At 44.9% G+C, this 26,292-nt stretch overlaps 1 protein-coding gene across 1 annotated transcript in view; it reads left to right on the forward strand.

Annotated features, from left to right (window-relative positions):
* PCSK2 (proprotein convertase subtilisin/kexin type 2) overlaps positions 1-26,292 on the forward strand; it is a 259,004-nt gene that overhangs the window by 223,409 nt on the left and 9,303 nt on the right. The window contains exons 9-11 of the mRNA XM_004061834.5: positions 4,484-4,699; positions 7,124-7,224; positions 16,145-16,372. Coding sequence (XP_004061882.1) covers positions 4,484-4,699; positions 7,124-7,224; positions 16,145-16,372 — 545 coding nt within the window. The remainder of the gene's footprint in view (positions 1-4,483; positions 4,700-7,123; positions 7,225-16,144; positions 16,373-26,292) is intronic.

Consider the following 26,292-nt stretch of genomic DNA (forward strand, 5'->3'; position numbering starts at 1 on the left):
GTGACTTCCCATTTCCCTTTTGGGTTTTAGGCTTTCCTTTAACACCTATTCCCTGGATAAAATTCCCTCTGTTGACCTGCCAAGTGTGGCAATATTTGCCTGGCTGAATCTCAATTGATATATTGTATATTTATTGGGATAATATTACATATATAAATATACATATATATGTGTGTATATATATGTGTATATATATGTATATATGTGTGTGTATATATATATATGTGTGTGTATATATATGTGTGTATATATATGTGTGTGTATATATATATGTGTTTGTGTGTGTATATATATATATATAATATGTATATTTGAGACTGAGTTTTACTCTTGTTGCCCAGGCTGGAGTGCAATAGCGTGATCTCAGCTCAACGCAACCTCCGCCTCCTGGGTTCAAGCAATTCTGACTCAGCCTCCCGAGTAGCTGGGACTACAGGCATGCACCACCACGCTCAGCTAAATTTTGTATTTTTAATAGAGACGAGGTTTCTCCATGTTGGTCAGGTTGGTCTCAGACTCCCGACCTCAGGGGATCCACCTGCCTCAGCCTCCCAAAATGCTGGGATTACAGGCGTGAGCCACTGCACCTGGCACATTTTTATATTAACACAGGGAAAATTGACATCTCTGTGATCCTGTCTTTCTATTCGAGAATATGGCCAATATCTTTCCATGGGATCAAATCTTCATCTTCGTCCCTCCTTCCATAGAGTTCAGAGAGTTTCAAAGCCTTATTTAGCACTTCCTTAGCTTTTTTTTTTTAAGTTTGTTGAATTTCTTCCTAAGTTTTTTTTTTTTTTTTTTTTTTTGAGACGGATTCTCACTGTCGCCTAGGCTGGAGTGCAGTGGCACGATCTCGGCTCACTGCAGGCTCCGCCCCCTGGGGTTCACGCCATTCTCTTGCCTCAGCCTCCCGAGTAGCTGGGACTACAGGCGCCCGCCACCTCGCCCGGCTAATTTTTTGTATTTTTAGTAGGACGGGGTTTCACTGTGTTAGCCAGGATGGTCTCGATCTCCTGACCTCGTGATCCGCCCACCTCGGCCTCCCAAAGTGCTGGGATTACAGGCATGAGACACCGCGCCCGGCTCTTCCTAAGTATTTTATCCTTTGTGTGGCCAGTGTAAATGGGGCTGCCTGTAGGGTGGCTGTGAGGACTGAATAGGATAATATGTGAAGTACTTAACAAGTCCCTGGCATGTAGTAAGTGCTATAGAAATGCTTGCTGTGATAGTCAACCTTTGTTTTCTGCACTTCTTCCTCTAACGGGTTATGGTTTAGATGTGAGCCATAGTTGTTCTGTCTCGATTTCTGCCTAGCTCCTGTTCAGGTGAAGCTGAGAGGCAGAAATGGATCAAGCCTTAAGCAGATGCCCAAGATCAAGGCACTGGCAGTTTCAGTGTCTTGCAAAGGCTCACTCTCTGCTTCTAAGATGGTGCCTTGTTGCTGTATCTCGTAGAGGGGACAAACACTGGGTCTTCCCATGGTGGAAGGGCCAAAAGGGGCCTAGCTATTTCCCTGGAGCCCTTTTATAAGGGCAGTAATCCCATTCACGAGGACCAAACTCTCATGACTTAATTACCTCCTAAAGGTCCCACCTCTTAAGACTATCACGTTGTGTCTTAGGTTCTAATATATGAATTTGGGGGGACATATAAGTTCAAGCCAAAGTAGGGTGGCATGCCAGCAACAGCCTCATCCCATAACCAGCTCTCAGTCCTCTTACGGAGGTCCCTTCCCCACTCATTTCTGCCCCTAGAACTAGAGATTTTTCCTCACTGGCTCATCTTCCCCAGAAGCCAGAGACTTTTTGGTGCTAAAACACAATCACCAGAAGCAAGGACACAATTATTATTGCTTCATGTGTCCTATCTAGCTTAAGAAAACAAAGTTTAATATTCCTAGAAAACGAAGCATTCTTGTGGGCAAGTCTCATGGTTTAAAACAAAATTAACGTTTGCTGTTTACTGTTCACGGTTCAGAAACAGGCTGACAATTGCTCTCTGTGTAACAGTGAGCTGGCTGCATAACAAACTGCCCCAAAACTCAGTAGCTTAAAATAATAATCATTTAATTTTGCTCTTGGGTCTACAGGTCAGCTGCGTTGTTCTGCTGATCTGCACCAGGCTAGGCTAATGTCAGGAGAGTGAGTTAGAGACTGGCGGATCGAGGATGGCTTCCCTCCTGTGTCTGGCAGCTGGCAGCAGGGGCAGTGAATTTGACTGGAATACTTGTCTCTTATCAATCAGGAGGCCAACCTAGGCTTATCTTCACGGTGCAACGGAGTTCTGGGAGAGATCAGAGAACATAGGAGTGCTTGGAACTGATACAGAATCACTTTCCCCCACATTCTATTGGCCAAAGCAAGACATAAAGCCAGCTTGGATTCTAGGGGTAGGAAATAGACCACTCCTCTTGATGGATGGGGCTGCAAAGGCGTAGTGCACAGGGCATAAATACAGGAATCATGAATAATTAGGGTCACAATCAATCTACCACACTCCCCACACCAAGAAGAGAATGTTTAGCATCGATTTCCTTCATTTTAGCAAACGTTGCTTCATCTCACTAGCAGTCTACATATGGACTGATTCAGGAGAAAGTTCTGCAGATGGTCAACCTCACTCACCCATTTATTGTGAAACACATCAGTTGTACTTTGCTTTTTTTTTTTTTTTTTTTTGAGATGGGGTTTCGCTCTGTCGCCCAGGCTGGAGTGCAGTGGCACAATCTCGGCTCACTGCACCTCCCGAATAGCTGGGATTACAGACATGCATCACCACACCCAGTTAATTTTTGTATTTTTAGTAGAGACAGGGTTTCACCATGTTGGCCAGGCTGGTCTCGAACTCCCGACCCCGGGTGATTCACCCACCTCAGCCTCCCAAAGTGCCAGGATTACAGGCATGAACCACCGTGCCCGGCCACACTTTTGCTATTTCTTGATACCAAGCCCAAATCTGAGTCTGTTTGAGAGTGTGATCCTCCACACCAACTGTAGGAATGATCTATTTCCCTCGCTGTCCTGGTTTCTGAGAGCAGTTCCTTGTTTTGGTTGGAGTTTTCCAGCATAGATTTACCAAGATGCTGAGAATAGTTCCCAGCTAGTGGTTGAATAAATATTTGTTCACTTGTCGATTCAATCAATCACAGGCTGATTAATTCCCAGTGCTGTTAGAAGCAATTGAAAATGTCACGTCTGATTGTCAGGCGGCAGAGAGCGCTTGGAGGTAATCCAGTCATCTCTCTTCCTTCTGGTTTCTCCACCCTTAAACCACTGATTCTGTGTCAGTTTCAAGCGTAAGGACCATGGACACCTGGTGACCACACAGGGAGAGACTTTCCCTGACAATCTCTTCTGTCTGCTCCCTCTAGAGGGTAACCAAGCCACCCTGGGCCAGGCTGTGGAGTGGCTGGAGGTTGCACCTGCCCCTTGCCTCCGGCACTGCATGGCTGCACTCCTATCCACCCTCCCAGCCCACAGGTGAACACTAAGCAGCCCCAAGCCCCATTGCCTTGGGGTAAGAAAGTGGGAAGCAAGAAACTAATGGTCCAATCCTGGGTTGTTTAGGTAGAGAGGAAAATACTCAGAAGACAAGGAAAAGGATTTTTAAGAACCTCTAAGAACGTGGTTTGAGGAGAAGAGCCATGCTAACTGTAGGGACTTACGCAAAGTTTGCCATTTAAACTAATTAGCATGTGGCAATAACTACTGTGCATACTACTGTGTGTTTAAGGTTTTATTCACTGTGTGTTTTACTTGATCATATTAGACTTTCTTCCTACATTTGGAGTTCCCTTGCTCAAGTAAAATGTCACATATTATCTGTTTAAAAGGATTCTAGTATCCAATTGAATAAAAAAGAAAAAATATATACATATGCACACACACGTAAGATTTTTATATATTGTGGAGTAAGTGTATGCTTTGTATTTATAATGTCTACATTAAATTTATATATTGATATATAGCTATTTAAAATAAAAGGTATATATCTTCTATAAATGTTTTGTATAGCTTATGTAGCTAAGAAAAATTATATGTCCATATACTTGCATTTTCACTAAAAAATGTCTGATACATAAGGAGATGTAAGAATGAGATAATAATTACCTCTAGAGAGTTGTTTTTTATTTTCCTTTCCATACAGTTAGACTTTTCATTGTGAGCATGTACCACCTTTATAGCTTTTTTAAAAAGCAGTTTATTTGTAAATTTTAAGACAGTTCTTCCAATTTTCTTACCTCATTATCCCCAGCTTAAATTGTAAATTCAGTTGACTTTTTTAGATTGAATTCTTCCTGGAAAAAAAAAGTTTCCCACAATGCCCTGCCAGAAGGATATGGTGTCCAACCCAGTTTAAAAAGTGCACCCAGTCTTTAGGTTCAACTGCTGAAGAAGCCCAACCCCTGCGCTGGAGACCTCCCCTGCCCCCTCGCAGCCCAGGCTGTGGGTAGCGGCAGCGTCTCCCCTGCTCTCCCCAGGGCCGCGGCGGCAAAGGCAGCATCTACGTGTGGGCCTCCGGGGACGGCGGCAGCTATGACGACTGCAACTGCGACGGCTACGCCTCCAGCATGTGGACCATCTCCATCAACTCAGCCATCAACGACGGCAGGACCGCCCTGTACGACGAGAGCTGCTCTTCCACCTTGGCTTCCACCTTCAGCAACGGGAGGAAAAGGAACCCCGAGGCCGGTGTGGTGAGCACGTCCCCTTCTGTCCTTGTTTCCTTAGGGCCACTGCACCTCTGTGTCAGGGTGGGATGCTAGGACACTGGCTTGCTCCCCTCCTGTCCCCTCCCTCAGAGCCTGAACTAAGGCTCTGAGGGGGAGACCCCTTTTCTCTATGCCCAGCCCTGCTTTCTAACAAAGCACGGACCTCCCATCTGCGAGCTAGTAGCATGATCAGTGAGGACTCCTTTCTGGATCGTTTTCCATAGATTTTCTTGTTTATTGTTTCTGGCTTACAAGTAATGATGAAGTCTGGTTTACCAATCAGTTGCCTCATTCCATCACTTACAAGAATAACTATCTCATTGTAAGAACCAAGGCATCACACTGTAACCCTGTCTGAAACAAGAACCCGTCTGTTTATTTATAGCAATTTAAAAAACAACATTCACAGATGGACTTTTCTGGATCCATAAACCCCCTAAAATTGCACACACATCTGTTATTTTCTCAGGGAAAGAGTTGTGATTTTCATCATATTTTAAAATGGAGCCATGATTTTTAGAACAAAAAGATTAATAATCATAGATTTATTGTTTGTTGCTCTTTTCTGAGCAAAGAAAAAAAAATCTTCCTTTCTTGGCAACTAGGTATAATGGTGAATTTTCCAAGCCCCTGGGAAATTCATCATCTGTAAAGCATAATAAGCTTTTTGGATCTTTTCCTCTCTGGAGATTTTGCTCACAGATCAGCCTTTTCTTACACCTCCAAACCAGGATTTAGTAGGTGGTTCAGTAGTCATGCATGAGTTATATCCTGACTGGCTGCACCCATCTCCACTGAGGCTTCTCGAGACAGGAGGACAGGAGCTCAGGACAAAATCATTAGTACCATCCAGCGTTTTGATCCCACGCTCCCACGTGGGATCCCAACTTGGCAAGATGGCCATGCCCCTGTGTGAGCGAGGAGAAGCCCTTTACCTGGAAGGGACGCAGACCTTAAAAACCTGTCCTTCCCACGAGCCCTCCTGCATTCCCCCTTGGTCTTGGGGAGGATGAAGAATGTGCCAGCTCCTCCCAAACAGAAGGGGGCTTTGACCCCTCTTATCCTGTAAGCTGTATGGACAGAAAGGGAGAAGGGCAGAGCAGACAGGGACAGGTGAGGTGACACTTCACTCTCACGCCTGAAAGCTCCACTCCCTACCCCAAAGACCTCTCAGTGGTGTAAATTCGTCCTCGACCCGTATTTATGACTCTTTCTACTTGGGCTGGCTAAAGGCCTTGAGTTTCCTCTGAGTACTATAATTTTGCTCAATAGATAGATGCCCTTAAACCTCCCTGGTAATTTCTTCCTCAAAATAATAAGCTCTCTTGAGGATCCTACAGACAGAGGAAGAATTCCTGTCGTTTATACATGATTTTAATGAACACCCTGGCTCTCACAAACATTGAAAATGAGGTTTTTCACTTTGTGAAAGTCCTTTAAAAATCTGTTTACCAGTCTCCCCTCTAAATAAGAGTTGTGGAGGTGATACCCACATATTGGGTTGTCTTGACTCAACACATCTCAGAATCTCTCCGTGGATTTTAGATGTAGAGAAACATGTTTTAATAGCCTGCCCTTCTAGAGAGACTTTAGCTGAGCATGTTGATTCTTTCCTCTTCGGGAATGCCTTCTTTCCCCCATGAAGGAAAAAGAAATGCTGATGAAGTGGCCTTTGGCCTTTCCAAGGGCCAGTCCCGATGCAACAAAACTAGGGTGGGGGTATTGACATCACTTTCCACTTCATAATGTTTCCTTTTAGGTTTCAGGAAATAAATCTCTCTGTAGTCTCTGGAATAGCCACAGATATGCTTCTTTGAACAACTCATTTATCTTGTGGACACTGTAACTATAACTGACTATGTATCCCCTTTTACGTGGGCTACTAGGAAGCTCAGATAAAACCTAGGGCAAAAGAGAGGCATATGGATGCTAAGTTTATCCTTAGTTTCATCTTAATCTTCTTGGGAACAAAGCATAGGTTAAATAAAAGGAGTAGGCTGGGGGCAGTGACTCATGCCTGTAATCCCAGCACTTTGGAAGGCGCAGGCAGGTGGATCACCTGAGGTCAGGAGTTTGAGACCAGCTTGGTCAACATGGCGAAACCCTGTCTCTACTAAAATTACAAAAATTAGCCGGGCATGGTGGCACGTGCCTGTAATCCCAGCTAATTCAGGAGGCTGAGGCAGGAGAATCGCTTGAACCTGGGAGGCGGAGGTTGCCATGAGCTGAGATCATGCCACTGCACTCCAGCCTGGGCAACAGAGTGAGGCTGTCTCAATAAATAAATAAATAAATAAATAAATAAATAAATAAATAAATAAATGGAGTAGATAATCCCCTGCTCCACATTGTGCGGGGGTTCAAAATAGCATGATTTATCCACTCATTACTCATTATCTTCCCTTCCAGGCAACCACAGATTTGTACGGCAACTGCACTCTGAGGCATTCTGGGACATCTGCAGCTGCCCCCGAGGCAGCTGGCGTGTTTGCACTGGCTCTGGAGGCTAAGTATGTTCATAGCTCTGGGTTCAGGGCCAGCTCTGCAGGGTGGACTAACACGTGTCTCTCTGCCCACATGCCAGGTGTCCATGGAGGGAAAAGTGGATGTGAGAGGCCATGAATAGTCAGGGCCAATGAACTCTGCTGTGCATTTCTAAGTGGCCCATGTGCCCACCAGCACACGTGCGTGTGCATACACACACACACACGCACACACCATAAAACCACATTCCTGGGAGCTCACAACACCCAGCAGCACGTATTAGCAACTTACTCAGATACCCAGTGAAGGCACAGAGATATTTCTTTCTTCATCAAATTTACCCCTCTATCCTCTGTGTATCCCTGGGCTCTTCTACTCCGTGATATTCACAATCAGCTACTTGAAGACAAATCAAATTGCCAAGCTGGTGTTTCAGAACATGTGGCAAACAAGGTGGTCCCACTCAAGATTTGTTAATTTGTGAAGTGGATTCACTTTTTAACACTGAAACAAGATAGGCAAAGTCACGCAGTGTAGACCAAGATATGGGCTTTCCTGGGAAACCTTCCAAGCTGAAGGTAAGAGGAGACCATCTCCTATGTCCTCACCATCCTATGGAGAGGCCACATATTGCTACTGCTGGACACACCTTGGATTTGAGTAGCAGTGGAGGTACCTGCCCACCTGCTACTCTACTTTCTTTTAATGATACCTGAGGCTGGCCTTATGTTCACAGAATGAACACATGGGCTTCAGACACCACACACATAGTGTGAGTGTAAGTGCCGGCTGTGTAGGGAATTGTCAGAGAATGCAGTTCCCAGCAACTTGTGAGAAGTTGGATTCAGTCTCTGGGGGAAGGAGAGTAGAGTTGCTAGGCAACCAGGGCTCCCAGCATCAATCTCTAGGCAGCCCTGCTTGTCTCTCTCCACATATGCAGTGCATTTTCTGATTTGCAAAGAAGGCAGGAGTTGGTTCCTAGAATAGAAAGGGGCTTCAACAGATTACCTAGTTCAACCCTCTACCTTCACAAGAAAAGGCATAATTATCCTCCCTTTACAGATAAGACCCCAAATTGAGAGTGACTCTTCTTTTTGGACAAGTCTAAACTTTGACTCTTCTAACAAAATTCAGGTAGAAAATTTATGATGCCAAGTCACTGGTCAAAGCTCAACTATTAGGCACAGAGACCTCTGCCCTATCAAGCACAGAAAACAAAATTTACTCATATCCAATGTACATTTCCTGAAGATAAAACTGTTCATCTCAGGGTCTGAGTGGGCCCTGGAGCCTGAGCTGGCCTTGCTCACTGCATCCGCAAGGAGACAATTAGCAGAGCCTGCTGCCTGTAGCTGAGCTGCGCAGAGCCAGGGAGCAGGAGTGCTCCAAAAGCGAGAAGGGTTTCCGGTTGCCCTTTCAACCTCAGAGGTCAGGACTTGACTCACAGTCTTCTGGATTTTTGACAAACAAAATCCTATGCCTATGCCTAGATCCATAGGCACACAAATGGAAGACCTAAATAAATCAAAGTGGAGGAGTGAGGCTGCTGGACTCCTAGAGATTCATGGCTCTGTCTTGATTAGTCACCATTCTTTTAGCACATACGTCCAGATATCCTACAGAAAAGAATGCAGTCACCATTCAGGCATGCTTTGTTTTGAAGCAATGATCATGAACTTAATATTCCCTGATGGCATAAAGAGGAAAAAAATATAACACCTGGCAGCTTGTGGGTAAGTCCATCACGGGAGCCAGCCCTAAAATTCTTCAAAATACCAACTTTCTGAGGTCGGAAGCAGACCCTGAGATGAGATTTTGGTGCAAGTGATTTATTAAGGAAGGGATCCCAGGAAAGGCAGTAAGGGAGTAGGGGAAACAAGTTAGGGATGGGGAAGAATCCAAGCAAAGGTTCAACTTCAAAAGTTCTGGCCTCAGTCTAATCCCGAGTGTAAATTAGGGCTCAGAGTTTGTTCTACCTCCAGGCAAGGAAGCAGGACTGTCATATTCTTATATGAGTCAGTCATCGGCTAAGAGCTACTCTGGAGAAGTAAACTCCAAGGCATCTCTAGCTTTAGGCAAAGCGGCTCCAATAGCCAAAAGTGAAAACCATTGGTCAGGATGAGATACTCCAAATGAGAGCCCAGAGGGATGAGGAATAGGGCCTCCACAGAGCAGTCCCACAGCTCATCTCTCTCTTATCTTGAGATAAGGTTACAGGAAGTCCTCATGCATAACAACAAATTATCTAAACGTATGTCCATCAGGACCTTGAAAGAGAGAGAACAACATTTCCCCCATCATGATTGTAGGGGAGAAAAGGAAAACCATCTCTCTCTCCTAACCAGTTGTCACTTTGGAGTTTAATATCATAATGTACTTTTCTGCCTAATGCTTGAAAATGCCTACTTGAGTCACAGGAAATATTGCTCCCATCTCCCAGTATCACCAATATCAGAGAAATTTCAAAGAATTTTAGTGGGGGATGACTGCCACCTTCGAGTATTTAGGTTTCTCTCATATGACCTGGTGCTTTCTCTGTGGTCCTAGAGGGTAAGCTAGGCTCGAGGGGTAGACGTCATAAGAAGATCAATTTTTGACTCAAGAAAATCATCCGGAGTAAAGTGGTCCACATGCTGGACTGGAACAACATTTCCAAAACTGACCTTCCAGGGGATGGATTTTTAATGTAAACTCTTTAGCGAGTATAGTATATACAAAGAAATTCATTAGGTGTGGCTCCATGACATTTTAACTAAATGAACAGACCCACGTAGCCAGCACTCAAATCAAGAAACAGACGATTTATGTGCCCTGTTGCTCAGCAGAGCAAGAGATTCCTCCATGTTGCTGTATGTAGTTATAGGTCGTTCATTCTCATTGTTGAATATCACTCCACTGTATAAATGGATATTTGGATTGTTTCCATTTGGGGCTACTATGAGTGATATTGTTAGGAACATTCTTGTACATGCCTTTTGGTGAACATACAGATACATTTCTGTTGAGCATCTACTAGGGAGTCAAAATGTTGGGTCATTAATATACATATGTGCAATTCTAGTAGATACCGTCAAATAGTTTCCTGAAGTGGGTGTACCCATTGACCCTACCTTGAGCAGTATATGAGAATTACAGTTGCCCCACATCCTTGCCAAAATGTGGTATTATTAGTCTTCTATATTTTAGCATTCTTATGGATGTGCAATGGAGTCACATTGTAGTTTTAATTTGCACTTCCCTCATAGCTAGTGAAATTGAGCACACTGGGTAAAGTTTTTTAAAAAATACATTCCCAAGCCCCACCCAAGCCTCATAGAATACAAATCCCTAGGGATGGGTGGCCCAGGAACCTGACTTTTCAATGCCTGTTCTCCGGGAATACTTAAGCTGCCAGCCTGTCGCTGATCTGTGAACTAGGGTGTGAGGATGATCAATAAGGCAATAGCTCTGTGAATCTATGACTCTGGGTGCAGAGTGTGGGTAGCTGGCTTCTGCCTCTGATTAGGTGTTGGTATTCAGTCAAGATTTAATGTTTCTGCATGAAACAACGAATCCAAATAATAACAGAGACAAGGGTTTATTTTTCTGTCATGTGAAAGAAAATACAGAGATAAGGAACCCAGGGCTGGTTTAGGGTACCGGGGTACCATTGTGAATCAGGGAATCCAGCTCTTTTTAGCTTTCTGCTCCTTTGCTCTGCCACTTTCATGTTCTCTAGATGTGCTGGAACTCCAGCCACCATGTTTACATTTCAGGCAGGAAAAGGAGAAGCACAAAGGGCAAAAAAATAAATAAATAAACAAATAAAAGAGAGAGAGAGAAGGAGAGAAAGAAAGAGAAAAATAAAAGAAAGAAAGAAAGAAAGAAACCAGCTGAGTCAGCCATGTTGAAGGGGTTTTCCAAGGAGCCCCACCCAGTGGCTTCTGCTTATTTCTCATTGGCTAGAACTGTCACATGACCACCGCCACACTTCAAGGGAGGCTGGGAAATGTAATTTTATAGCTGAATGCATTGCTGTTCTGAGTAAAACTGAAGTTTTCTTAATAAGGAAGGAGAAAAGATAGATATGGAGGGAAATACAACTGCTAATGTCTTCTGACATCTAAGTGGACAATCACTCATCTCTGGATCTCTATTGTCTTATCAACAAAAGGTAGCAAGTTAGATCATCAATAAGGTTCAAATGACTTCCTGGAATATTTTAGCTCTGCTTCTGAAATATTTTTTTTTTAGGGAAGTTAATATTTTAATTGGATGTCTGGTGATTTTTAAGGTTGAATATGCCTTAAAGCTGAAAAACGTTCATTTACATACTTTTAAATATTGTGGTCAATACTTAGGAAATAGTAGTCTAACTTACTTTAACTTCTGATATATGTGATATATGTTATCATTAATAATAATAAAGTCTTTTTATTCAGTGTCCAGCACTGTGCTAGGTACTTTACATACATAATTTACATTTACATCCTGCAACAAGCCTATAAGGCCTTATGCCCATTTTAAAGATGTAAAGGCCTGAGCTCGAATTGTTAAAGTAACTTATCCAAGTTCACACAGTTGGCTTTAAGCATTAGGATGCCTGTTCCACTGGGCTCTCTGTGGAACATAGAAAAGGCCCTGCCACTGTCTTGCCTGTGGGGCTCACCACTCATCCTGCCATGGCAATGGGCTGCAGTGAATGAGTTAGCTCTCCCTCAAACATGATGCACAAAATCAGGTTTCACTTTCTTTGAGATGAGATTTTCCACACCACAACTACACCAGGGAGTCACGACAACTGAATTTCCTCTCACGTCCTCATAGGACGTGAGCAAACAAAGGCTATGGAGAAAATGCCAGCTTGACTCACAAATGCATTATTTTTCTCAGACTGGAAATAATCCAACCTTTGAAATTATTTTTTAATCCTATCAAAATTTAGAGGATAGACTCAGAATTTTAAAAATGAAAGAAAATGAATAGATCTTTTATGACTCCAAACATCACTTATGATGAAGAGAACAAGACCCAGAGAAGTGAAACAACTTGCTCCAGGTCACACAGTTTACATTGTCAGATAAAGATCAGATCCAACAAGTAAAAGGATTAAAATTCTCTTGTTGACTTCTAGAATTTACCAGATGTTAGTAGAAGTGATTCCTCCAACCTTAAGACTACAGCATCATCTTTAAAACATTTCCATTTTCAATTTCTCTAAAGATGCATGTGCTGACTTTAAATTACTTTTGCTGCCTTGATCATTAGGAGGAAAATGTTAATTGGGTTCAGGGGAACTTGATGCTGTAAATAGAAGTACTATGCTCTGAAAGAGAATGGTGAGGGAACAGCCTTGCACACGAGAAAAACAATCCATTCTGTTAGAAGTCAGGTTCCTACAAAGGATAAATGCTTGAGGTGATGGATACCCCATTTACCCTGATGTGATTATTATGCATTGCATGCCTGTATCCAAATATCTCATGTACCCCATAAATATATACACCTACTGTGTACCCACAAAAATTAAAAATTAAACATTAAACAAAAAGTCAGTCTCCTGGTCAGCCACTTCCTAAGAGATGCTTGCTGACCCCTGGACCCAAGTTCCTCAGATTTCCTGATGATCAGAATCCTGGAGTGCTTGTGAAAAACACAGATACCCTAAGCCCACTGGAGATCCATAGAATCAGAATCCCCAGGGGAGCCCCTGGAAAGCTCTATTTTTCACCAGCACCCCCACCCCCACCAGTGCCGTCCAGGAAGTTAGGAAGCTCTCCCCTGAACTAGGTTTGCTGCATATTGAAAATACTAAATGTTTGGAGGAATCCATGGAATCAAAACCTCTGAGCCTGGACATCATTTTTTTAACCATCCCCAGGTGATTCCAATGTGCAGACAAGGTTGAGAACCACTGTCCCAGACTACCAATGTTCTCAAACATCACTGTACAGAAGAATCATTTGGATTAAATGCAAATTCTCAGGCCCACGACCTCCAAGATGCTGATTCAGGAGAGGTGGAAATTCACATATGTCACTAATGGTCCTGACACAGGGGGATTGAGGCTCACAGTGAGAACTCCTGACTAGGATAACACGGGGGCTCCACTGATGCCTCCCTCAGCATCCTGAGCTCCCCCATCATGACAGCCCTCACATTTTCAATACTGAGTTGTCCCTCTGTCCCCCTAGGCTGTCAGCTTGTGGGGACAGGGACATCCGTCTGACATGCCCAGAGTTAGCACGATGCCTGAATGTGGTAGACACTCAACAGACATCCATACAATCACTTCATTGCACAGTACCTTCTCATATATCTGCATCTTATTTTCCCAACTCATATAAAACATTTGAGAACAGGGAAGAACATGTCACATTTCTTGTCCTACAGTCTCCAAAACAGTGACCTGTATATCGCAGATACTCCATAAATTTATTTTTTAATTATTTAATAACTATCACCTGTAATTCTTGGGCTACTATGGTACAATTAAAGCAGGTTGATGAAATAAATACCTACTTTACAGAATATTGTAGTCTGTCAATTCCTAAATCGTTCAGAAGGGATACTAGAAGGAACCTGGTTTTACTCTTCAGACATATGCAAATAGCAGGTCAAACAGTGTCATAGACTCAGTTACACTGGAGAGTGGACTATGCTGTGGTTTATCTCAAAAGTGAAAAGTTCCTTGTTCTGAAACATTATTTCTCTCTCTCTCACTCTCTCTCTCTTTCTAAAATGCACCCCATGAGAATAAATCTGCAGAGAAACATTTAAGGGAGCCCTTCTCCAGGCATCAGAAGTACAGCCCATTTTCATGGCAAAGATGAGAAATGAGAAACCTGCTAGCCAGCCTTCTGGTCATTTAGATCCTCATTTGTCAACACTTCTGAGATTAATAAACTCAGAATCCCCTTCCAGCAAAACACTCAGTTTTTAGCCATAATCAACTTAAGGAACTTTTACACCATTTTACACCATTTACACCATTTTACACCATTTACATCATTTTACACCATATGTCCAAGACATGTTCTGAATCTCCTCAAATAAGCATTGACCTTCCTTGGAACTTGCTTCTTTTCTTTTTTTCTTTTTTTTTTTTAATTATACTTTTAAGTTCTAGGGTGCATGTGCACAATGTGCAGGTTTGTTACATATGTATACATGTGCCATGTTGGTTTGCTGCACCCATTAACTCATCCTTTACATGAGGTATTTCTCCTAATGCTATCCCTCCCCCATCCCCCCACCCCACACACACACGTGTGTGACATGTGACACACACACGTGTGTGACATGTGACACACACATGACAGGCCCCAGTGTGTGATGTTCCCCTTCCTGTGTCCAAGTGTGGAACTTGCTTCTTAATAGAAGAAGGTCTGCATTCAAGAGTACATGGATCATTTGAACTCTTGGTTCTGATTCAGATCTTCCAACCAATGAACTTTGCATATGTTGAAATTTTATCAAATGAGTTATGTTGCTCCTGGTCCTTTGAATTGTTTGACTTCTGAAGAGAACTGTAGTGCAAGGTTTTGCCAACTTTTTGACCAGAATCCTCAGTGAGTAATAAATTTTGCACTGCAGCTCAGCACACACACACAGCTACCCTCCAAGTATTTCATGAAAAAATAGCTTCCTGTATTATGTGCAGTGCATACTGCTTTTCTATTCTGTTCCATTCATTTTTTAAAATAATAACACCAACCATTAAATCACTGGTTCTCAACATTGGCTGTCTGTTGGAATGGTCTGAGAAGTTTTAACAGTTTCCAATGCCTGGGTCTCACTCCCAGAGATTCTGATTTACTTGGTCTGAGATGAGGCCCTAGCCATGAGATTTTCAATGCCCCTAGGAGAAAATTTTTATGTGCAGTCCAGATAGACAACCTGTGCAATAACCTGGCCCAAAAACAAATCATGATTTGCAATTTGAAAAACATAGACAATGTGTAGTAATAGACACTAATTTCCAAAAACAGTAACATTTACAAGAAGACTAGTTTATTCACTGAACAAACAATGTGCCAAGGACCATCCTGGACACTAAGGATATAAATATGCTGAATATAATTTCTCTACCCTTGAAGAACTGGTACCCTCCTTTTCAAAAATGGAACACACCCACATGCCAGTTCCCAGATGAAGGGACATCAAGACCAGCACTCAGAAGCTCCCTGTATCCCCTTCCAGTCACTGCCCCACGAGACTGACCACTAATATGACCTCCAACAGCATAGATTAGTCATTCTTGTTTTTATATTTTAAACAGATGGAATCATACTTTATGGTCTCTTTTCTGCCTGGCTTCTTTAGGCCAACATGGTATTTGTGAGACTTTTCCATGTTGTTCAGAGTACCTGGAGTTCATTCATTCTCACTGCTGTATAGTACCCCACATTCTATAAGTTACACCTCAATTAGTTTACTCCCTATTTTTTGGATGGCATGTAGGGGTTTCACAGTTTGGGGCTAGGAGCATTCTAGTACACAGGTCTGGTGAATATGTACACATTTGGTCACGTATATGCCTAGGAAAAGAATTTCCAGGCCATAGCTTAAGCTTAACTTTAGAAGATACAGCCAAACAGTTTTCCAGTTTAGTTGGAATTACTTGCACACTCATCCACAAAGTACTTGTGTTCCAGTTGCTCCACATCTTCAACACTTACCGTTGTCAGTCTTTTTCATTTTAGCCATTCCAGTGTGTGTGTTAGAATAGACTTTTGAAATCAATTTATGTAAGTAAGAAAAGCAAGAAGATTTCTTTAATTGACTTATATAGTGGTTTTGAATAGTGCATGGACACCCTCCCTTGAATTTGAGAGTTCACAGAGATTCCAAAATCTTACGAGAGGTCTGTGTCCTGAGTAATATTTCTCTTAATCATTGTGCCTCTCTCCCTCTCTCACCCTGCCTTTTGCCCTTGCCCTCTTGCTCTCTGCTTCCTGTATCCAGCCTGGGTCTGACCTGGCGGGACATGCAGCATCTGACTGTGCTCACCTCCAAACGGAACCAGCTTCACGACGAGGTCCATCAGTGGCGGCGCAATGGGGTCGGCCTGGAATTTAATCACCTCTTTGGCTACGGGGTCCTTGATGCAGGTGCCATGGTGAAAATGGCTAAAGACTGGAAAACCGTGCCTGAGAGATTCCACTGTGTGGGAGGCTCCGTGCAGGACCCTGAGTAAGTGGGGGTAGTGGTCCCTCTGCTGCATGTGGAAAGTGCCCCTGAGATGGCTCCATGGCATTGGCATAATATCACATTCCCTCTTCATGTTTGGGTCAACTGTATTTTTTGTTTGTTTGTTTTTTTGAGACAGGGCCTCACTTTGTCACCCAGGCTGGAGTGCAGTGGCGTGATCACAGCTCACTGCAGCCTTGAACTTCTGGTCTCAATAATCCTCCTGCCTCAGACTTCCAAGTAGCTAGGGCCACAGGCATGCGCCACCACACCCTGCTAATTTTTTTTATTTTTTGTAGAGACAAAGCCTCACTATGTTGTCCAAGCTGGTCTCAAACTCCTGGGTTCAAGTGATCCTTCTGCCCTGGCCTCCCAAAGTACTGGGATTACAGGTGTGAGCCACAATCCTCGGCCTGGATTTGACTCAGGGACAACCAGTTTCCAAGCAGAGCTGCAGGTTTGCATAAATCCAGGAGGCACCATTTACATAGAACACAGAACCCCTGCTTTTGGTTGTGAGCCTTAACTGTTTCAGTGATGTATGCCATTATTTCTAAGGGCACAAATCAACCACTATAAACATCACCCAGCTCAATAAGGAGAACATGACTAACATCCCCAAAGGCCCCCCCGCCCCCGTGACCACTGCCATTAACATCCCCATGCCAGCGTAGCCGTATTCTTACTTCTAACTCCATAGCTTAACTTGCCTGTTCCATACTTACTAGAATCATACACTATGTCCTGTTTTACAACTAGATTATTTCGCTTGGAGTTATGTTTGTGAGATCCAGTCATGTTTAATGTGTGCTTATAGCTTTTCTCATTGCTGAAGAGTGTTCCAGTGTATGACTATAACACAATTCGTTTATTCATTCTACCTGTGGGACAATCTAAGGACTTGATTTTCCTCTGAGTGAGGTGGATTTTGCCACTTGGAGGGATTTGTGTAAGGGGTTCCCTACACAGAAACCACAGCGTTAGTCAACTGCACCCACTTCCCTTCCAACTGCCCCACCTTGGCAAGTGGATTGGTCAGTAAGGATACTTCTTAATTTCCCTCTGTCTTCCTTGATGCATTAGTAAAATGGAGATAGTAATTTTTATTATTATCACTGAGGTATTATTTACATGTCATCAAATACACAGAACTTAAGTGTATCATTTGAGTGTTGATAAATGTATACACCCTGGTAACTACCACTGAATCAAGAGATGAGGCATTCCATCAACCCAGGAAGATTCGTCATACCTGCTTCCAGCTCGTCCACATGCTCCACAGGCACCCTTTGTTTTTGCTTCTCTCTCTGTAGATTCGTTTCACCAGTTTTCAGACTGGACTGTGTCCAGTTTCTTTTTCTCAGCATGAGGCTTGTGAGATTCGTCCAGGTCACCATGTGTAGTCATAGCTCATTCATTCTCATTCTACCTTGAGAATACACCTCCGTGGCTTACATCATTTAAATGGTGGTAAAATTCATTCCCTGCCAGGGTCATATTTCCAGGGACCATCGAGCCTGGCCAGAGTCCAACCCCTCTCAGACTTTATCCTCCTCGCCACTCTTCATTGGTCCTAGACTTGCTGCATCTCTTCTACTCAGTTACCCAGACCTGAATTCCGATCTTGACTTCACCAACTTAGACAATACTTTTGACATTTCTGACCCTCTGCTCTAGCAATTCTCAACCTTTGTGCCCTGTCTCCCTTTGACAGCATGGTGACGTCTATGGGCCCCATCAGTCTAATATTTTCCAAATTTATTAGATAAAATGCACTGGATTGCAAAGGAAACCAATTATGTTGAAACCAATTAGAAAATAAATTCATGCTGAAATATATGTCCCCTTGTCAGCACATTAAGTAAAAAGCTCTAGTGGCAAGTCTAATGGCCACAATAATTTCAGAGCAGCAGTGATGACTAATTGCTGCTGCAGGATCCATGCAGTGGCTGTGGTGGGACACGAAAATCTGCCATCTCTTTGATGACAAAGTCCGAGGAGGAGCTAATGCCACTCTGCTTTGTGGCCTGCATTCATAATCGAAAGAGAAGAAAAGTTTCTGTTATAATCTAGTGAAAATTAAGATGTGGGATTTTTTCCATTGAAATTATTAGACCCTCTGAATTCTATCCAAATGGGCCCCAAAATAAGAGATTTTTTTCTCTTTCCTCACCAGTAAAACGGAGCTAATGTTTTTCCTCCGCAGGCTGCTGGGAGACTTTAGCAACACACGAGTCTACAGCAGGCACACAGTAGGCACTTAATAAATGTAACATTGCCTCTCCTTCTCATCCATGACTAGATGTGAACTCTTCTAGCTTACACCTGTAGAATCAAAAGATAGTAATCTCCTAGAATTTTTGGTGAAATAATTGTCTGATTTTTATGCAAATTCCAAGTCATGTATCCTCTCAGCCTAAAATATCCTCCAATGGACAAGCATGTGCCCTGGGATGCCCATCCCCCCATGGGCCAGCAGCCTGCCATAGATGGGCAGCCTACCATAGGTGAGCATCCTCCCATGGGCCAGTGTCCTCCCGTAGATGGGCAGCCCACCATAGGTCAGCATCCTCCCACAGGCCAGCATCCTGCTGTAGACGGGCAGCCAAACATAGGTCAGTATCCTCCCACAGGCCAGCGTCCTGCTGTAGACAGGCAGCCCACCATAGGCCAGCATCATTCCATAGGCCAGCATCCTGCCGTAGACGGGCAGCCTACCATAGGTCAGCATCCTCCCACAGGCCAGCGTCCTGCTGTAGACGGGCAGCCCACCATAGGCCAGCATCATTCCACAGGCCAGCATCCTGCCGTAGACGGGCAGCCTACCATAGGTCAGCATCCTCCCACAGGCCAGCGTCCTGCTGTAGACGGGCAGCCCACCATAGGCCAGCATCATTCCACAGGCCAGCATCCTGCCGTAGACGGGCAGCCCACCATAGGCCAGCATCATTCCACAGGCCAGCATCCTGCCGTAGACGGGCAGCCTACCATAGGTCAGCATCCTCCCACAGGCCAGCGTCCTGCTGTAGACGGGCAGCCCACCATAGGCCAGCATCCTCCCATGGGCCAGCGTCCTGTTGTAGGCGGGCAGCCTACCATAGGTCAGCATCCTCCACGGGCCAGCGTCCTGTTGTAGACAGGCAGCCTACCATAGGTCAGCATCCTCCCACAGGCCAGCGTCCTGCTGTAGACGGGCAGCCTACCATAGGTCAGCTCCTCCATGGGCCAGTGTCCTCCCGTAGAAGGGTAGCCCACTATAGGTGAGCATCCTCCCATGGGCCAGTGTCCTCCTGTAGACGGGCAGCCCACCATAGGTCAGCACCCTCCACTGGCCAGCGTCCTGCTGTAGACAGGCAGCCCACCATAGGTCAGCATCCTCCCACAGACCAGCATCCTGCTATAGACGGGCAGCCTACCATAGGTCAGCATCCTCCACAGGCCAGTGTCCTCTCATAGATGGGCAGCCCACCATAGGTCAGCATCCTCCCACAGGCCAGCATCCTCCCATGGACAAGCATCTTCCCATGAGTGAGCATCCTCATTGTTTACTCACTGAACCCCTAGAAAGTGGCACCAAGTGGATTACTGCCAAGCTGAGTATTTTTTTTCCATGAAACAGTCCATGATTTAAGAAGGCCTCACTCTAATCAGCACCACATGGAAAAAATAAAGCTTCAGCCCAAGCCCTATAATAATCTAAAAACACAGAGCTGCCCAAGTCCCAAGTGATGTTATAAATGTCCTATAATAAAAATAGCTACTCTGCACAGTTCCTCACCATTTTCCAAAGCTGCTGTGTCCACACATCATTTCTGTTCACTCCCGTGTCCCTCCTCTTGGCAAGACAGACTTCTCTGAGCTCTAAACAAGCTGATTGACACAGTCAAGGCCACAGAGGCTGTAAATGTAAGACTGGAAGTCACTTTTATTGAGTGCCAACTGCATACTATGTGCTTTCATACACGTAAGCTTCACAGCCACCCTATTGTTGAGGGTGTGCCTTACACTCACGCAGTCGAGGTGGGAGCAGGGGTGAATATTTTGCAGCCTTAACAACAAACTGGTCCCATGCTGTGTGTCAGGGAGAAACACCAACTAGGTGTGGTATATGCTAGGCCCATTTACATTACTGTATTTAATCCTTGTAAGCCCAGGAGGTGTGTCCTATCATTATCACTTTTTATACACAAGGAAGCTGAGATCCAGAAAGGATAAAAAAAAAAAAAATGTGCTCAGAGTCACAAAGGGCAGAGCAGGACTTGAAGCAAAGCCCATCTAAACCCAAACCCCAGGCTCTTTTCACTACATGACCTTGACCTTAATCAGCTCCCATGCATACAGGTCCTACATTAGGCCATATGTGAGAGCAGCCCTGCTGTGAGCTCACAGTGCCATTACTGATGACAGGAGGTTGGGAAAGGTCAAGGGCACGCCAAATGTCATCCAGCTACTAAGCAGCCAAACTGGGATCTGAGCCCAGTCACTTTGACCCCTCACCGTGGGCTCTCAGGTATCTCAGTGACTCCCCCTGGAGAAGGTGAGGCTTGGGTGGGGGAGGGAGTTTCAGTAAACATTCCCCTGGGGATTCTGAAACACCCACCTAGTGGGTGCTGCCATCTCCCAAACCCCATCACTGGCATTCCAGAGGCCCTTTTCACTGGTCTACAATGCCAAGGTCTGCCATGTCTTTTGGGAATGAACAAAGAGACAAGACTGGGAACCACTGTCCAAATGGGGGATTTAAGGCTAAATCCTACTCATCATAACTAACTTTACCCAAAGTCAACATGAAATGGGCGTTAACAACTGTTTCCCTTGTTAGAGTTCAGAATAATTTCTTGAGAAATTTGGAAGTGCAGTGACTTTCTGCAGTGGTGAAAATGTTCTGCACTGTCCAATACAATAGCTTGTGGCTATTGAGTACTAGAAAGTGGATGACCATGATTAAGAAACAAGAGTTTTCATTTTATTTCATTCTAATTAATTTAAATTTAAATAGCAACATGTGGCTAGTGGCTACCATCTTGGACAGCCATGTCTAAGGCACATCTGGTAGTTACATCTTAGCAGGAGGGATGCTGAATTGTGCAAACCGAATGGGAAGTGGAGATTTAATAACATAAACTCTATGAAGGGGTGTCAAGAAGATGAGACTGAAAGAAAGGCTTGCTGGTCCATTTTATAGCCTCATGCCTTCCCCCAGCACGACATCCAATTGCAGCATCCCAGAAGACTAAAGGCGGCCTTGGGAGGGTGCTAGTAAGAACTGCTGCTAAGAACTTCTCTCGGAAAGTCACTGGGATAGCACTTTATTCCACTATCTCATTTAATCACAGGAGGTTGGCATCCCTAGTCTTAATTTAGGTGAGAAAACAGGATCAGACAAATAAAGCAAACGGCCTTAACTCCAATGTCCTTATCCATTCCACAAGGCCCTGGGGCCTGGTACCTCTTTCCCTTATTGCAAAAGGAGAAAGACTTACGATGTCTGTGCGTTTACAGACACTCTGCAAGCAGGGAGTGGGGGCTGGAATGTCCCTCACAGGCAGTGCAACTGGCACAATATCTACACTTACTTGCATATAAGCAATATTTACAATTAACAAAAAGGCAGCACCGTTGCAGTATTTAGGGGAAGAGTTAGCTTGGAATGTACTGCGGCCCTCTTAGTCAAGCTATGTGTCAATACCAGGATTTATTTTCTGAGATTGCACTGGACAAGCCGGACAGACTTCTAATGATCGTCAAGCACCATGTGATTATGACAGAGGGCAGGAGGGGAGCACCGCGGGAGAGAAGGAGAGAGAGGGAATGAGGGCGTATGCTGAGATGAACGGCAGTTTATCTCCCAGTTTCTGAATATGCTTAGCATTCCATCATAATCTGCATACATGTGGAATTTAAGGCCAGAGAGAACACTGGAAATAATGTTATCCAAGTCCCTGTAAGGAATCTGAGGTCCGGAGATGTGATCATCCCAACATCTCACAACTATCCAGGAACTTTATGCAAGATCAATGCAGTGTTTTCAATGAAGAGAAATGGGAAAGCACTATATTTCAGCACTAACTCAGTTGGGCCCTCCCAAAGGACTGGGCCCTCGTCTGTCATATTCATGGTGTACCCCTAGTGCCTACAATAGTGCTGGGCATTTAGTAGACAGGTGATAAATATTTTTTAAGTGAATGAAGGAATGAAAATATTCAGCCAGCAGCAGCCGGACACAAGGGAAATGTCTGACTGCTGGCAATAGGACCAGCGGGCCAGCAAGGCAAGTGTGGGAAGGAGGCTCTGCCTTGGTTGGAAGGGCTCTGCCTCCTCTCAGTGCCCTCCAGTCCCTCGTCCACCCCCACACCAGAACTTGTTCTCAGATGCAGATGAGTTAGGTCTAGGGCAAATACACCTGTTGAAGAATGCAGAGGCTACACAGGGAGATTTGGAGAGCAGCCCCAGGGCTGGCTGTGCCGCTTGACAGAGGAGGCCCTTGTGACCGTGAAGCACACTCGAGGAGCGGTGGGGTAGAGGAATCAACAGCCGTGGCAATCGCCACTCTCCATAACGTGCAGGGCTGCACAGAAACAGCTTCCAAGGTGGAGTGAGTGGTGATTGTCAGGTTTGTGGGTTTCCTTGGCATTAATCTTCCCGGAGATGGAGTCAATTTGAAAAGCAATTTTCTAAAGAGGCTTTATCAAGAGAGTCAGTGAAGGATGCTCAGCTACAATCAAAGGGGAAAATACACCTGGCTGTGACCAGCTGCACCAGCTGTGTGTAGAATGAGCGGAGCCAGCCCAGGCCGGCCCCATCAGCCAGCTGGGAGTGACCTGTCCAACACAGCTGCCCCCAGCCCCTCTGGGCACCCTGAGGGGACTGTTCACTGAGCTCCTTTAAGGCTGTGCCAAAATATGTGATTCAGCTCTGAAGTTTAAGTGAATTTGGAAATAAATGTTAAAACCTGGTATCAATGCCGGAAGCAGCATGGGAGTGAGAGGTCAGCGTGTGCTCGGCCCTGTGCCACCTGGGGGACTGTGGACCGGCACTCCCGAGCTGCAGAGGCTTCCTGCACAAGTTCGTGCCCACCTGACTCTGCTACAGGGGGAGGAGAAAACCTCACCATGGCCACCTGCTGAGTGTCCTCATGTGACTGCCACAAAAGCAGGCATCTTGGGCACTTGAGAAAGAGTGGCTGTCATTGTTACTATTGTGATTATTCTATCAAAACAATCACAGCTTTATAACTTTTTCTTTTTTTTTTGAGGCAGAGTCTTGCTCTGTCGCCCAGGCTGGAGTGCAGTGGCACGATCTTGGCTCACTACGACCTCCACTGCCCAGGTTCAAGCGATTCTCCTGCCTCAGCCTCCTGAGTAGCTGGGACTACAGGCATCCACCACCAAACCCGGCTAATTTTTGTATTTTTAGTAGGGCTGGGGTTTCACCATGTTGGCCAGGCTGGTGTCGAGCTCCTGACCTCAGGTGATCCGCCTGCCTTGGCCTCCCAAAGTGTTGGGATTACAGGCATGAGCCACCACACCAGGCCACAGCTTCATAACTTTATCTTACAGTTGAAGATTCATAACACAAGAAGCATTCCCCAGGGCCTCCTGGGAAGCAACACCTATTTCTTGACACAAGGCAGTTTAAACACTTACTTGCAATGATACACAATAAAATAAAGATACAAGCCACCCCCACAACCCCAAGTTTGTCTTTTATAAGACTGGAACACTAGGATTTTGCATGTTACCTCTAATAGGTCAAAGAAGAACTCTTTTTTTTTTTTTTTGAGATCGAGCTCACTGTGTCACCCAGGTTGGAGTGCAGTAGCGTGATCTCAGCTCACTGCAACCTCCGCCTCCCGCGTTCAAGCAATTCTCCTGCCTCAGCCTCCTGAGTAGCTGGGATTACAGGTACACACCACCATGCCTGACTAATTTTTGTGTTTTTAGTAGAGACGGGGTTTCTCCATGTTGGTCAGGCTGGTCTTGAACTCCTGACCTCGTGATCTGACCCCTCGGCCTCGCAAAGTGCTGGGATTACAGGCGTGAGCCTCCGCGCCCGACCTAAGAACTCTTAAACCTCCAGAAAGCATGCTTCATTTTCTGCAGCAAATGAGCTCCAGATCATGGCCTGGAAACTAACACCCTGTGACTATTTAAAATGTTTCTGCAGAGCCTCTTTTTGTTCCACCACCAACCTCCTCCTATTTAACCTTCTTATAAATTGACAATTCCTGAGCATGTATCTCCTTTTTGCTTTAAAATAAGAATGTTTTATTCCTTTTCTTCTCATAAAAGCAATACATGGTCACTGTAAGAAAATCAGAAAATGCAAGTGAGCAAATAAAGAGAGAAACAGGAAACATCTGGAAAATACTGTTCCTAGGCTCTCCCAATGCCACAATGCCAGCCAAAAACCTGACCTGTGAGGGGAGAATGGTGTTCTTTCTCTACCAAGTTCGCTGCTTCTGGAATTCACAGCATGCTTTTAATTTAATTTCATAGTAACTTAATATTCTCAGAAGAGTCCAGCCACATGTCTCCTCTCTCAGCAGACCCAGCTCCTGTGCAGGAAGCAGTTCACGTGGCAGGGCAGGATCGGGGAGTTTTTCTAGCTGGCAGTCTCTCCGTGGTGCTAAAAAAGCCAGACTCCTCAACCAACGTGAAAAGAGTTGTTCTAGTGCTGGGATGATCTCTTATGATGGAAGGAGAGAAATACAGATTGGACCAAACCTGAGATGACCTTCAGGCACACCATGGCTAAGGGGGTTTCAGTAGATGGTGACAGTGCCTCTCGTTCAGGTCCCCTTCACTGGGCTATGCACCACCCCAGCTGCTGTGGGCATTGGCTGCTAACTGTGGTCTTCTGTCTGTGTCTCTGAAGAATCACCCTCAGGGGCTATGGAAACCTGGCTGAAATAAGAATACATAAAACCCATGCTCCTGCCTCCAAGCAGGGCAACTGTGTGGTGGCGTTGATGCTCCAAAGCCAGCATGGCCTGTGACCCCTAGGCACACCCCAGTGTCCAAGTCTTCTAGGAAAATGTGTGATTCTTAACACAAGTTTGTGTGTTTGTCCCTACTCCCACCTGTCTTTCGGCTTTCCAAGGTGCATGGAATATGTCTTTCAGTCTCCCTCCATCTCTCCCTTGCACCCTCTATCACAAATGCACACCACTCACTCTCAAATAAGACCTTTAGCCTGGGCAATCGGTGGCCTGTGTTCTAGTTTCCCCTTCTCAGCCTCACTGTCATTTTCCCTCCCTTAGTCTTAGTCGCTAAGGCCTTCCCCATGAGCGTGGGGCTCCTGGGAGAAACAGATACAACAGCCACCATGGAAGATTCACACAGACAGGAACACACCAGCCCTTGTTGTTCTGCCAGTGAGGCTCCTTCTTGGGACTCAAATTCCAGGCTCCTCTGCCATGCCCTTAATGTCAAAGTGGTCCCCGGCCTACATCTATCTTTACAATAACTTCTTAAGGGCTTTTTAAAGAAAGCAAAAGAAGTGAGGGTGACTGAGCCCACAGATGGAATGAGGCCCATATTCTGTATCACCAACGATGACATGAATATAGTCAATAGTCCTCAGACACTGTGCAGAGGGATGTGGTAATCAGTTTCCAATTGCTCTTCTCCAGAGACAGATAACACCTGTTTTAGGTTGGGTTGCTCGGAAGCAGAGCCTGAGATTGGGTTTGAGTACATGTGCTTTATTGAGGGAGGGCTTTTCAGGGAGGACTGTAAGAGAGTGAGGGATTTGGGAGGGGCAGAAGTAGCCAAGAAAGGATGTGGAACCAGGTATGTGCATGTGGCCTGACCCACTGGGGGCTTTGGAGCATCAACGCCACCACATAGTTGTCCCGCTTGGGGGCAAGAGCGTTGGTTTTATGTATTCTTATTTCAGCCAGGTTTCCATAGCTCATGAGG

This window comes from Gorilla gorilla, chromosome 21 (assembly GCF_029281585.2).
Source record: "Gorilla gorilla gorilla isolate KB3781 chromosome 21, NHGRI_mGorGor1-v2.1_pri, whole genome shotgun sequence".
Lineage (NCBI taxonomy): Eukaryota > Metazoa > Chordata > Mammalia > Primates > Hominidae > Gorilla > Gorilla gorilla.